Source organism: Hirundo rustica, chromosome 23 (genome assembly GCF_015227805.2).
Source record: "Hirundo rustica isolate bHirRus1 chromosome 23, bHirRus1.pri.v3, whole genome shotgun sequence".
Taxonomy (NCBI): domain Eukaryota; kingdom Metazoa; phylum Chordata; class Aves; order Passeriformes; family Hirundinidae; genus Hirundo; species Hirundo rustica.
In genome coordinates, this window is record NC_053472.1 from 2,575,425 (window position 1) to 2,590,123 (window position 14,699).

Here is a 14,699-nt window from a genome sequence, read left to right on the forward strand (position 1 = left end):
TTCCTGGTGGCAAAGGTCACACCTGGTTTGCTCAGGATCCTGGGTACCACAGCCCCAGCATCGCCCGGGCGGGTGACAGTGACTCCCGCAGCATCACCTCAGCCACTCCCCCGCGGGCAGCGCTGGACCCTGCCCCTATCCGATATCCTCTTCCAGCGCCTCCCGCACGCTGCCCCGAGGCGGCCGCTTCCCGGGGAGAGAATTCACTTGCCTGGTTCAAAGCAGAGGGAAAGTTTCTGTGCTGGCAGATCTGGGGCAGAATTTTAAGTGTGTCTGAATTTCCTCCCGCTCCATCTGAAGTGAGGCACATCCAAGGATGCGGCCCCCGGCTTTCATCCGCCTCTCCGCAGGCATTGTGAGCTGCTCTCCTCTGAATCCGCTCTCCCGGCTTCGTCTTTCCTGGGGTGTTTTAGAGAGTGGCTCTGGCTTTCTAAATGCAGGGGCATTTAAAAAAAAATACATATAATTAACTCTAAATGCAACAAACCCAGGGCTTTTAGCGCATCCCCACACCTCAGCCTGCTGGGATGTGGTGGGATGGGGTTGGTTTTGTGATGGGAAGAGGTGGAGGCTGTGATGGGATGAGGTGAGAGCAATAATGGGATGAGATGGGTGCCGTGGTGGGATGAGGTGGGTGCTGTAATGGGATAAGGTGACAATAATGGGATGAGATGGGTGCTAGGGTGAGATGAGGTGGATGCCGTGACTGGGTGAGGTGGGTGCATGATGGGATGAGGTGAGAGCAATAATGGGATGAGATGGGTGCTGTGATGGGATCAGACGGGTGCTGTGACAGGGTAAAGTGTGTGCTGTGATGGGATGAGGTGAGAGCAACAATGAGATGAGTTGGGTGCTGTGATGGGCTGAGGTGGGTGCTGTGATGGGATGGGGTGGGTGCTATGATGGGATCACATGGATGCTGTGATGGGATGGAGTGAGGTGAGAGCAATAATGGGATGAGGTGGGTGCTGTGATGGGCTGAGGTGGGTGCTGTGATGAGATCAGATGGATGCTGTGGTGGGATGGGGTGAGGTTAAAGCAATAATGGGGTGAGGTGGGTGCTGTTGTGATGTGCTGTGAGGATGAGGTGGAGCTGCTGGGTGCAGAGGGATGTATCTGCGGCTCACACAGCCGGAGATTTACATCTCCCACCATCTCCTCTGCCACCCTGTCATTCCCAGCCCTTCTCCCCGCTGGGGGCTGTGAGGCCGTTCTGTCGCCGTGGCTGCACATCTCAGGTTATCTCAGGACACGGGGTGCAGGGAGCAGCAGGTTTGATGACAGCAGGGACACGCATGGAAAAGCTGTGGTGCAAACAGTTGGAAACTGATAACTAGCAGTGATGCCTTTGCCAGGAGGGGAAAAAAAAATGACTGTAAATTCGCTTTGTTTTGATATTCAAATACTCCTTTCCGTGTTATGTGCTAATGGGTACGCTGGTGTTATGGCATTATTAGAACAAAATATTCCGGTGATTCCTAACAGAATTTGTGTTTCACAAGCTACGTGGAAATGTTGGCTTGGAAACTGGAGTAGTGTTAGGAGATTGTTTCTCCCAGGGGGTGATAACTGGCCCGAGCTGCTCTGCAGGGTTGGGCTTGGAGCATGGGATCCAGGTGAATCCTCCCAGGAACCCCTACTAGGCAATGTTCCCCTCCCCAGTATGAGAGGAGCACCCTAAATACAGACCAGGAGGAGGCTCACCCATGATCCCTCTTCCTTGTGTGCTTCCCAGCTTTGTGGGGTGTGAAAGGCTGTTTTGAAAGGACAGCCCCGCTTCTGCCGTGTAATGGCACAGCTGAACCCGGGTCAGCATCCCCCAAGATCTCCCCCAGCTCTCTCAGCTCCGTGCCTGGATTCCTTGGCTGAGGCCAGGCTGAGGCTCTTAGTTCTTCGTTCCCACCGAAATGAGCAGCAAATCAATGCAGGCCTAATAAACGATGATTGGGAATTGCTAATAGGAGTGTGGGAGGGCAGCCCTGCCTCCCAGAGCCAAGATGAGTATGGATTTTCTTGTGCCAGGGACTGTGAATGCTTCTGGACTCCCCAGGGAGCCCTGGATGCTCACCCTCTCCCTTCACTCTCATCATTCTCCCGCCGCCTTAAAAAAGAACCTGGCCAAGGCAATTAGCTGGGTTAATTAGCTGGAGGTGGCAGGGAGGGCTCAGCCTGGGTGGGATGGAGTGAGCTGGGACAGGGTGCGTGGTGGGGGCAAGGAGCCCCTCGGCCAAGGGCAGGGTTAGATTGGATATTGGGAAGAAATTCCTAACTGTGGGTGTGGTGAGGCCTTTGCACAGGTTTCCCAGAGAAGCTGTGGCTGCCCCTTTCCTGGAAGTGTCCAAGGCCAGGTTGGATGGGGCGTGGAGCAGCCTGGGATAGTGGAAGGTGCTCATGGTGGGAGGTGCCTTCCAACCCAAACCATTCTGGGATTCTGCAATAAGATCATCTCTCCTGCTCCTGCCCTGGGCAGAGTTTGGTCCCCATCCCACAGCTCCTGTGCAGGGGCAGGAAGGGGAGAAACGAGGTCAGAGAGTGGGAAGATGAGGGAACAAGAAGGAAGAAGAAAGAGACAATGCCCTAAATTCTCCATCTTGCCCCATTCACTTCAATGCCAAAAATCCCAAACCCACTGTTTTTTCACCCCTGATATATTATACAATTATTTTTCACACTCTTGTGGCCTGCAATGCTTCCTGCAGTTCAAGAAGCCTCTCCCATGGACTGAAATCAAATCCAGTGTCTCTCTGAGCCCTGGGCTCTGGGCTGGGGTCCCAGACCCCCCTGCCCAGGTCCCTGACCCTCCAGGGCAACCAAAGGAATGCCCTGGACTCCAACAGGAAGACGCTTGGAAAGGTTCTCACTGCATTGGTGCTGGGCTTCAGCTCCAGCTCCTGGTAGCTGCTCTCTCCACCTTGCCTTATTTACGGACTCACATCTCCTCCACTCTTCTCCCTCCAGCAGCCACGATCCCAGCACCCCACAGGCTCCCCATCACCAATAGATCAGCTCCAATAAACTCCCTGCTCCGCTCTGCATTCGGGAGCCAAACCCCTCCTGCCCTTCACATTGGCGCTGCTGGGGGATGATGTATGAAATCCAAGTCGGTTTGATTCATACGAGTTGTGTTCACCTTGCAGAGCAGGCTGTCACCAAAAATAATAAACCTCCTTGTTTTAATGCCTGGAGAGGCTGTTGGACGAGCAGCAGGACAGGTTTAGATCCTTTTCCAAGGAAAAGGACGCTTTTGAGAAAGACGGATTGCAAGGCATGGGATGGCTGCACAAACGGTAAATAATAATTAGAGCCGTGCCTGGTGGCTGCACGGGGAGCAGGGACCTGTCAGGCTTCGTGTGACACCATTGCTCCGGACAGGACAATTCCTGACCCGTGGCCTGTAAGGTCTAAATGAGGTTGCCAAGAGCAGAGGGTTGGCAGCGCGGGGTGAAGTGGCCTGTCCCTTGTCACCCAGGAGAGAGGTGGCACAGCCCTGGGTGCTGCAGCTGCTGGTTCGTGCGGGGATGGGCACCGTGGTGGCTGCGCTTCATCATCCCTTACATCCACAGGCCTTTACCAGGAGAGGCAAAACCCTGCTGGGGAACTCTTTACCCCCTGATTTATAGTTCATCCCTTGAATTTTTCTCATGCCACAGCACAGCCTTTCCCTGCTCACACCTGCTTCCAGGAGGTATTTTCTATGGAGTAAATGCACCAGCACAGTCTCCAGTGAGGCTGAATCCTCATCTCTCTCCTTTTTGGGCAGCAGCTCAGATTATGGTGCCAATCTTTGCTCGGTATCAGACCTGCCTGGTGCCCCCAGCACAGCCCCTTGGTCCTTCTCCCCATGGATGCTCTGCTGTCTCCTGCCTCGGGATATGATGCCCAAAATTCCATCCTCCATGTCCTGGAGCAGCCCACACGAGCACATGGCACTGAGGCAAAAAAAAAAAAAAAAAAAAAAAGGTATTAATGGGAGGAATAGTTAACCACGTTTATTGAACTGCGAAAAAGGTTGTTTTTATAACCCTTTATTGGAATATAAAGACAGCTTTTATAACCTTTTAAAGGGGCATAAAAGCAGCTTGGAGACCAGAAACCTTGCTCCAGTGGAAGGCAGGGAAAGGGGAAGGAGGAAGGGAAAGGGAGAGAGCAAACATCTGCCGGGTTCTGAGGTCAGGAGTAGCTGGAGGGGCTGGCTGGAGCTGCTGAGACCCCAGGTCCGGGGTGGTTGCGGTGTCCCCTCTCTCGGGGAGGTTTGCAGCCCTCGCTGCTGCTCACAGCCCTGCCCTGGGCTGGGACAGTGTTCCTCCCCTCTACAGCTGCAGAGCCCTCCCGGGACACAGAGGTGTTGGACTTAATGAACTCACCTCGCTCCTTTAATTTCTTCTCCCCAGCCTTCTGTGAATAAATACCGCTTTGGCTTCGTTCCTCCTGGAATGAGGGAGGAGGGAATGTGTAAAGGTCTGGCCTTGAGGCTGGAAGGGAAGTTTTCTCTGTGACTGTTCCAGCTTCTCCTGTGACACTCAGCCTCTCTGGTGGCACTCTGGGGCTTCTGGGTGGATCAGCTCCCTCAGTGGCCCAGAAAGCATTGGTTAATTTGGGACTGGTTAAATTGGGATCTGTGGCTGGCACGCTCATGGGTGGGACATCCTCTGTCCCACTGACACATTCAGTATTTTGGGACGAGCACAGGGGTGTGCTGCAATCCCTCTCTCCTTGGCACAGGATTCTCTGCCTCCTTGTCCATCCGAATCAGCAGGTCCAGCTGCTGCCTGGGAAGTGGTCGGGAGCAGCATCTTCAAATCCAGGAGGAAGCTCCTTCCACCTCTTCCAGAGCTCCTGGACAGCGCTCTGAAAGCATTTGGCGTTGCAGGTGGTTAGAGCCCAACCTCCTCCTGCTGGCACGCTCCTCCCAGGACAGAGCTGGGTTTTCTCCATCCGGTGGGGGAGATGTGCCTTTTCCTTCCCCTCGTTCCCTCAGCGGTGGCTCTGACACGACATTAAGAGAGGAGAGTGACCTTTCCACCATTCTCCAGCTCCGGGGAGGGCAGAGCTGAGCCCTGTCTGCAGCGGGCAGCGCTGGAATACGGATAGGTCACGGGGCTCCCTTATCCCCATGCCATCTCCCAAATAATCAGCGTCCCCAGATATCATTGTAGGGCTGTAAAGAGGACACAGGAGCAGGAGCAGCTGCTTCTAATTTCACTTCATGGGGCGGGAGGCGATGCTGAGAGCACCCCGCATTCTCGGCACATATTTTTCATCATTACAGGCGGAAATGCCAGAGCTCTGACAGATATTAATGCAGTTCACACTGGGAGAAAATCTTCTTTCCATCAGGCTCCATGTGCAGCAAGAGGGCAGTGCCATTTGCAGCCCTGGGGAGGATGTGTTTGAAAGGTGATGTGTTTTTTACCCGGGAAGTTTTATTCCCGTGCAAAGTTCTGTTTGGAGAAAGGGCACCTGAACGCATCCCGCTGGGGGCTTTGGGATCACTCTTCGTGGAGCTGGGTGGAGGTGCCTTTGCAGCAGTGCTGGGAATTAATCTGGATTTTGGTGTAACTCAGATTCCCCTCTGCCAGCTCTGTCATGGCTGTATGTCACCACAGGGATCTCATTGTCCCATGGAGCACCCTGACCCACAATGATTCCGTGAGGTTTTCAGACTTATCCCAAGGGAACTGCACCTCCTTGCACCCCTCAGCCTCCTTTTATTTGCTTATCCCACTAAATATTCATCAGTAACATTTAAGACAAAGGAAAGAGATAATTACAAGGGGAGAGTTTTTTTGCAGTATTAAAGGTTAACAGAATTCTTGGCATTTGTGCCTTGTCGATCTCCATGTAATTATGCTCATTTCCCAGAATTCAGAGGCGACTGTGCCTGTTAACGCTCAAAGATGGTACCCCGGGAATTAAATTTATGAGATCATTTCTCAAAATCTTCAGATTCAAACCAAGCATCTTGCTTAATGGCATGACTATTATTAATATTATTCTTGGATGCAGAGAGCCGTGAGGGTCAGAGGACCAGTGGCAAAACTCAAATTGATACAGGCGGGCAGCAGCGAGCCTGGACCTTTTTTTTTTTTTTTCCCAAGGAATGTACTCGAGCAGTTTGGCAACTTCAGGGAGGCAGGCTGGCAAAAGATGGGTGTTGCAAAGGTGCTGGATTGAGGTGAAAATGGGAAAAAAGCCCATTTTTGGAAGCGTCTGCTGGGGACTCAGAAAGGAGAGCTTGGCTTGGAGGTGACTGATCCCAGTCTGGAGGCAGGTGCAGGCAATAGGGGATCAGTGGCTCCAGGAGAGGCTGATCCCGAGGAATCAGAACACCTGACAGTGGGCTGGGCTTTCACCCAGCACAGCTGAGCGCACTCAGTGCTTTTAAAAGAGGGACTTGAGGGGCTCTGCTCTCAGTGTTGGTGTTTTGCTGCCTGTGGTTGTCTAAACTTGCGTCTGTGCTCCTTCCCTGCTGTCTGCTTCCCCTGGTGTTGTGGGGACTGGGCAGTTTTCTGTTCAGGAAGGGTTTGGGGTGAACCAGCCAGGCTTTTTGCTGCTCCCTGTGGTTGAGGATGTGTGTGGTATCCAGATGGGCTGGGGAAGGCTTGGCTCAGTGTGTTTGCCTTGAGACCATCCCAGGAGAAGGCACAGCAGCTCTTGGAGCTGCTTTTCCACAGCAGAGCCCCCAGACTGTGGGTAGAACCTTGTGCTTCCACATTTAAAGGAGCCGTGCTGGAGCTCCCAAATATCCACAGTGAGACCTGAGGAGTGTCTGGCTTTGCTTTTCAGCTAATTCAGCTTTTTCCCCTTTTCACGGACTGCAGGGATTGAGTCGTAGAGCTCGGGGTTAATGTCACGCACTTATCAAATGCCATTAGATGGATAATGGCATGGCTTTGTGCCATGTCATCACTGTCTCCGGCACCTGAGCCAAAAAAACCTCCCCACACTGCTTGGGATGTAGAGTATACATCAAAGAAGTCTTTTGGGGTGTTCACAAAGCACCATAATCTCACAAGGAAGCCCTGAGAAACAAATTGATGTCAAATCAATATTGATTTGTACCAAGGATCAATCCCAGTTCATAATTCTCACTGTGCCAGCATGGCTTGGTAGCAGTTTGATCAGTTTTTCAACCCTCTGCATAGATATTAAATATGATAGAGTCTGGAGCTGTAGCGGTGTCACTTCATAAATGTGTGTGCCTGGCTGGGCTGCTGGAAAAGGCCCAGACACCGAGGGCTGTGGGAGAAAAACGGATCCAAAGGGAAAAGTGAGGCCTCCTGGTTTTATACCCCAGCTGCAGCCCTGCCTGGCCCCTCTGGAATGTACAAAGAATCCCGGGATGGGTTGGGTTGGAAGGGACCTTAAATCTCACCCAGTGCCATGGGCAGGGACACCTTCTCCATGCCCCATCCAGCCTGCCTTGGACACTTCCAGGACTGGAGCAGCCACAGCTTCTCTGGGCTATGTGCGTTTACAGCATAATTTTGGGGCAGATTTGCAGCTTTTTCCGGGCACCTGCTCCTCCCAGCCCCTTGGCTGAGGCTTTGCAGCTCGGCCGGGGGTGCCCTGGAAGGAGTTAATTCGTGCTTGAAAATTCCAAAGTCCCTGAGCACGATGAGAGCAAGCGACGAACCCGAACCCAGCAGTTTTTTAAAGGGCAAACAAAATGTTCCTTTTTTTTTTTTTTTTCCTTTTTTTTTACTGCGAGGCGCTTGGTGCAAAGTGCAGGCAGAGCAGGGCAGCGTGGCTTTAGGGGAAGGCTCCCTAAAGCACATTTTATTTAAATTTAATCGGGCGGTTGCTGTAAGTTTAGCTAAGCTGCAGTTAAATATTAACAGCATCTGTAGCAGGGATTAATGGGGGTCTCCTGCGTTGTTTTTAAACGCTGTGAAGAGGGTGCTGGGAGTCTTTGCCTGCGAGGGATTGAGGGCTGACCGCCCATGAAGGATGCTGCTCGCATTCCAAAATCTGCCCTAGAAACAGCCCTGAACGGGAGATTTCTCCAGCTCGGAGCGGGAATGCCTTTGGGGCGAGAAGGGCTCCGGCCAAGTAAGGCTCCCAATTATTGTTCTTTAATTGGGGCCAGCGTTAACGAGGGGATAAATGAGCGGAGCTGGAGCCCGCGTCCTTTGTGGCTCCGCTGAATGGCTGTAGGCGCGGAGGGCTCCGCAGTTATTCAGGAAAAAAATCTCCCGGAGCCGTGTGTCATTCACCTGACTAACGCCAAGGAAATTAAGCACTTTTTTTTTTTTGTGCAACTCGGAGCTTATTGGAGAATAATGTGGTGTGCGATAGCGCGGCTGGCATTAGAAAATCGTGTTTTCGTTTGGAAGGAGCGAGAGCGTCTCGAGCATAAATTATGTTTCTGATCATATTTGGCCGTTTTAGATTAAAAATAAATTTCCACTTTGGGGCTATAGATTGCCATCTATCAACTCCCTGAAAAGGGAAGAAAGGAATTAAAAGGAAAATCTGGCTGTACGAATTGACTTGCTATGACCTACTTATTGAAAGTAGTTTTTTTTTTTGTTCTCCAGGAATGAACTCCATTGGTGTGGGGAGGTGTAGGATTGTATTGGATGTAGGTTTGCAGGCAGGTCTGTGGGATGGGAGGATCTCTGACAGGGACCTGCAAGCAGCTGCAATAAAATAGAAGATAGATCCGTGCTGGATACTTTGGAGGAAGCAGGGGAAAAAAATGCAGCAGTGTTGTTTCCCTTGATAGAGGAACTTGAACTGCAAATTTGCACCTGATTATCGGCCTTTGGGACAACTCAAATCTGCAGATTAGCTGCTTAAGGCTTGGTTTTGCATGGAAAGCCCGAGGCCAGGGCAGTGTTTGCTGGGAGGGTCCTTGCAGCAATCCAAAGGCCATCGTTCTTCCCCGTGGGACATCTTTGGGATTGCTCCGCTCCCTGCTCTGCCTCTGAACCTCCTCCTCCCCAGCTATCGCTAGAGATGCTCCTCTGGGAAGCAAACCCACAGGGTGTTGTCCCTTCTAACCCCTTCTCCATCCAGGCTTTCATCCTCCTCCCCTCCAGCTGCCGTCTCCCAGGGGGAAAATCCTTCTTCCCCTGGCTCCATCCTTGGCGCTGCATCCTTTTCCACCCGCTCCATCCCTTGCTGCTTCTGCTGCCCTGTTTGTGGTCTCTGCCAGGAGAGGGGGGCCTTTAGCCTTGCTGGAGAGGAGAGCAGCGAGATGGGTACGGAGACAAAGACACACCTCCAGTGTGCCGGGCTTGGCTCGTCCCGCTTCTCTCCCGCCTGTTGCTGGCAATGAGGGGGGGAAAAAAAGAAAAAAAAAAAAAAAAACCACCAAAAAACAAAAATCACTTTCACCTAAGTAGGAAGAAAGGGAAGAAGTTGAAAGCGAGAGGCTGTTTGGTGCTCAGCCCGTGTGCAGCAAACTCTGCTGCTGCTGTGGTCAAAACGCAATGAAGGAAAAAAGACTCTCTCATCCCCAGAGGAGGCTACAAAGCTCTCTTTCTCTCGCTGCTCAACCTTCACAGCTGGACTCAGTTGCTGGCTCCACTGCTGCTGGAGCAACTGAATTATTTAAAGGAACCTTGATTTGGTTTTCTCTTTGCTGTTTTCCCGCGTTGTGTTTATTGTCTATAGATATTTTTATAGTCCGAAGCAATTACAGCTGTCAGAAAAGAGACGAGCTGTGACAGGCTGATTTATATGTACATTGTATGTATGCAAGAGAGGGAGGGAGACCAGGGATTCTGCCGCGCTTTAGTATGCAGGAGCATATTGGATGTAAATTCCTTGGGATTTTCAAACAATGCTGCTGATGATCTCCTAACAGTGGGCCAAATTCAGCCCTGGCAAGGGCTGGAGCAGCTCTTGCAGGTCACATCTGCCCCAGCCTCGCGTGTTTTCAGTGCAGGGAGGCGGTTTTTTGGTTTTTTTTTTTCTCTGCTCGTAATTTCAGATGCTCCTGGCGATCCGGGGCTGAATTCCGTGTTAAAAGGTTAACTGGCTGTGGTTATTGGAATCCCTCCGGTTTTGCTGACACAGGAGTTGGTCCCTGCCCATTCAAAGCAGCGGCCCCACAAAGAGCAAGCTCTTGTGTGATGGTCCTGCAGGTATCCCAGCAGGGTCCCCATCCTGCCGGGGTGCCTGGATGCCGCAGCAATCAGCAGGATTGATGTGTTTTATTCTTCTCTGGCTTGTACACCCCGGTGCAACGACACAACCCTGGACACAGGATTTTCCCCTTGCCTCTGACGGCCTCTCCTTACACAGTGAGGTTTCAGAGACCCCTCCCATGTAATTCGTGGCCCCAAAGGATCCGCTGAATGCAGCGTTCCCCCTTCCCCTGCCAGTTCTGACAGCAGAGTTCACTGCAGGAATTAAAGCCCTTCTGCCAAGGGCTGGGGAAAGCTGCGGTTTCCTCTGGGGAAACACAGGACTCGAGGCAGCACGTCCCACCAGCGCTAAATTCAAGGAGCAGAGAACCTTCAGACAAGGAAAAAGTAGAGAGACTTGCAGAGCAATCCCCTTCTCGTATGGCCAGTCAGCGTGCACAATAATACTAAAGCTTTATTTGATGGAGTGTTTCCTCTGCCCGGCACAGCTCATAATGTTTTAGAGATTAAATAGCACAGTTAGTGAATTAAGCAGTAGTTTACAGGGGATTCGGAGACTCCAGGGATTAGTAACGGGCTATGGATCCTTTCACATCTAGGTCACCAGTTTGAATCCAGCTCAAGTTGCCAGCAGCGAACTCAAAAACAACAACCAAAAAAAAAACCCACAAAACCCACCCCGCGTTGGTGCCGTGCAAAAGCTGCCGAGCACACGGTGGGGGAATGGAGGGAGGATTTTTGGATAAGGCAAAGCAGAGAAGTCACTGGACTCTGCAGAAGGGGGGAACCTGGTTATCCCTAAGGCTGGGCTGCGGGGGTTGGAGGGGTGCAGCACCCCAAAAGCTGTGGTTTGACTGCTGCCTCCAGGACTCTCTGCTCCGAGGATGCTCCCCAGCACCTTTTCACCAGCATGGAACTGTGCCTGGAAATATTAATGTGTTTAGCCACTAGCGGAGGGAAGGAGGAATTACTCGGCATAAGCAAATGTGATATTTGTTAAATTATGAGCTGATAAAAAGTACGCGGGGACCGTGCTTGCGGCTGGGGAGGAATTTGCCACTTTAGCTCACGCCGTGTCTGTGAGGTGCAAGGGACCGGGAGGACACGCTTCTGCCTCTCCTCATCATCACCTGGCTGGGGGGAGGAAGGAGGGGGGGGATATTACCCGTGCCTCAGTTTCCCCCTCCTGCACAGTGACTTTGCCGCTGGGATGGGGAAGGTGCCGAGGTAGAGGAGGGCAAAGGGGAGAGTTGTGCGGCGCTGGCTGCGGGACGCAGGTAAGCGCAGGAGGAGAGAGAAGAAAGAAGGGGAGGGGGCGTCTTGCCATCCCCCCCGAAGAGCGCGGCGCGGCGGGGGTTAATGTGCGTGTCCTCCTGCGCATCCCGCCCCGCTGCCGCCCGCCCGCCCGTGTGCGGGGCTCGGGCCGTGCGGGAGCCGAGGCGCCGGGCAGCGCTGGAGCCGCTGCCATGACAACCCCGGGGATGCTGCCGGCCGGGGCCGGGGTGCTGCCGCCGCCCCCCCGCTCCCCTCCCGCCCGCCGCTGAGGCCAGCCAGGGGCTCCGGCAGCCTGACGTCCCCGCATTCCGCATCCCGCCGTCCTCTCATCCCCATCCTGCATCCCGGCATCCTGCATCCCGCCTGGACCAGCCCCCCGGCAGCGGGGCGGGAGGAGAGGAGCTGCAGGGCATCCCGAAAGGCTTTTGCCCGCCGTGCCTTCTTGCGCCTGGACACCTTTGCTAGCTCGCCTCGGGGCTGTTTTTTGGGGTTTTTACTGGTTTTTGGACTGCCCCCGCCTCGGGACAAGCGTGCGGGAGTGGGGCACAGCCGGGCCCCCCCGGCGCCTCCTCGCCCAAGTGAGCCTCGGACTGCTGCCCGAAGAACCGGCTCGCCCAGCACCTTTGCCACTTCTCCTCTTCCTCCTCCTCCCCCCGGCCCTCCCGTCCTCCTCCCTCGCCCGAGGACAGCGGGACTCCCTCCGATGCCGCTCGGCAGGCTCAGCGCTCGCAGCCAGCCTTGCCGGGGGCTCTCCTGATCTCCGTGGAGCTCCGCAGCGCTCGCCCCGGTGGTTTTGCTCCCCCCCATCCCTCCTCTCCACCCACCCCTTCCCCCTTTTCGCCTTGTCGGGTGTGTTTTTTGCCTGTTGGAAAAGTCCCCGCTGCCCAGGATGGGGGTCGGTGGGTGCTTGGCCCTGCCCTGGAGGTGCCTGGTCGTCCTCTGTCTCAGGCTGCTCTTCCTTGTGCCCGCAGGAGTGCCCGTGCGCAGCGGAGATGCCACCTTCCCCAAAGCCATGGACAACGTGACAGTGCGGCAAGGGGAGAGCGCCACGCTCAGGTAGGAGCAGCTGCCCGGGGGCCTCGGGGGGGTCGGGGGGGTCCTGCTTGCTTGGTGGCTTTTGGGGACGTGACTCAGTTTCCCCGCGGGGGATGCGCCGTGCCGGTTGGCGGTGTAGGACGGTACCGGGCGGCGAGCTGAGAGATTGGAGTGCCAGGGGAATGGGCTTGGGCTCAGCCCTCCCCGCTGTCTTCGGGAAAGTTACTGGGGGGTGAAAAATAAGGGGATGTGATTCCCTTTTGGCGCCCTGCCCCGCAGCAGTACGGGGCAGGGGCTCGGTGCTGTCGGTTCCGTGGCTCGGGCGCTTCGGCTGCGTTCGGTGCGGATAAATCCTGCTCTGCCCCTGGAGTGCAGTGCCCGGGGTGTCTTCATCTGTGTCAGACTGCCCCAGCCTGCGGAAACGGGGAGTTTTTCACCTCCTGGTGTGGCTTTGTGCCTTTTTCTCGTGTCCAGACCTGCTGGAATAGGGAAGTGCAGGACGGGGCTGGCTCCGGACAGGTGGATGCTCCGCTGCTTAAAATCCCCTCGCTCCAGAGGCAAGGGGTTGCTGCTCCCTGGCAGAATTCCCCCCTTGGGAAGGGGAGATATGGGGGCTGGGCGTTGCACCAGGGTCCTGTCCCCTGCAGCAGCCATCCCCGTGGTTCAGGGGCTGCCGAGGAATCCGTAATTTTGCTCAGCATAATTTTTTGGGACATCTTATGCCCAGCCACTCGTCCCTGTCCTCACAGCAGATGGGCGCAGTCATCCCAGAGGATGTTTGATGGGGACATTAAAAATCAGAAGCCAGGTTTTAATTGCAGCTCTGGGAAGAGACGCTTGCAACTCCGGCACGCTCGGGAGCGACTTTGCTCCTCCGGAGCATTGCGTAGGTGACACCAACATCTGCGGGGCCAGCTGGGTGTGTGCGGTGACACCGCGCTCCTGCTTTACCAGGGGCGCCAAGCCAGGGCAGGGAAAACAGCCCCCGGGAGGAATTTCAGCAGGAATTTTCCTGCCACTCAGTTGTTTGCAGCCGAATCTTGTGTGTCCCCCCGCAGCCCCTGAGTGCTCCTGGCAGGGCGGGAGCCGTGTCGTGGCCATTCCTCTGGGTTTGTCTTGCGTCATGGCACGGCTGGGCAAAGGGGTGGCAGAGGTGGAGTGTCTTGCTTAGGAATTTGAGCTTGGCTTAAAAAAGTAGTAGCTCCTTCTTCTTTCCCGAATCGCTGTGTTCTCCCAAGTGCCAAAAATCCTCCAGACCCTGCTGTCAAAGAAGGGGGGGAAGCGTTTGGGTTCCAGGGGGTCTGGGCAGTGAAACGCACAGGGGATGGGTGCTCTGCAAACTTCTGGGCAGTGGCTCTGGTGGGGGCCTGCACAGGGTTTTGGGCATAGATCAGGGATCTTGATCCACACCACGGATCGAGGTGCTCTGCCCTGGCCCTGGGTGGCCGCTGGTGTTGGAGGAGAACAAAGGGAAGCTTGGGTGAGTCAGCAGGAGGGATTCTTCTGTCAGGGAGGGGGACAAATCCTGCCCCTGGGAGGTGGCTCTGGGGAGAGGGAGGGAGGACAGCGATGTGTCATCATCCCAGTGGAGCTGGGAGCCGGTCTGGTGGCAGGGGATGTCGGTGTCCCTTGACAGCTGCCCCGTCAATACAGGCGTGCCCCAGGAGAGGGACACGTGCGCTTTGGGATGTGCAGCCTGTGTGGATGCCGTTCCCACCGTGCCGGTGCCATTCCTGCTGCCCTGCCCCTGGAGCAGGGATTGCTCTTGGAAATTAGTGGCTTGCTGCCTCCGCCGGTGCTCTGCTGTGGTGACAGAGAGGTGCAGGAGCGCGGGTTTGCCTGGGCATTTGGAGGTGTTTTCCTGCTGGTTTGGGGTGGGAGCAGTTGGCCCAGCAGGCAGTGGGACATTGCCGCATCCCCCGGTCAGCCCCAGCTGTGCTGCGCCGTGGCAGGAGCCGGGAGGAGCAGAGCATGTGAAAACCAGAGGAAATCAAGGAAGCATGAATCTTCCTGCCTGCTCCCCTCCCAGCCCGGCGTGCCCATCGATCTCTTGTGGAGGAGTTAACTTGTGCAGAATAGCAATGCTGCTACAAAGGCTCTGGCAGACCCCAGCGATGCTCCCGGCCACCTCCTGCCCAGCCCTGCATGGGTGGCAGTCAGGGAAGGGAAAAAGAAAAATCAGGTCTAATCCAATCCCACTCATTTCCATGCGAAGTGGGAGGACGGGGAGCTGCAGCCAAGGATTTGGAAGGAGAGATGTTTCTAGAGGTCCCTTCTTGGTGTTTCACAGAT

At 54.7% G+C, this 14,699-nt stretch overlaps 1 protein-coding gene across 5 annotated transcripts in view; it reads left to right on the forward strand.

The window, feature by feature from the left end:
• LOC120762460 (protein CEPU-1) overlaps positions 1-14,699 on the forward strand; it is a 342,700-nt gene that overhangs the window by 202,700 nt on the left and 125,301 nt on the right. The window contains exons 1-2 of one of the 5 annotated variants that reach the window (XM_040084890.2): positions 11,355-11,374; positions 12,344-12,428. In XM_040084890.2, coding sequence (XP_039940824.1) covers positions 12,385-12,428 — 44 coding nt within the window. In that variant the 5' untranslated portion in view covers positions 11,355-11,374; positions 12,344-12,384. The other 4 variants (XM_040084889.2, XM_040084887.2, XM_040084886.2 and 1 more) reach the window with 4 other exon arrangements.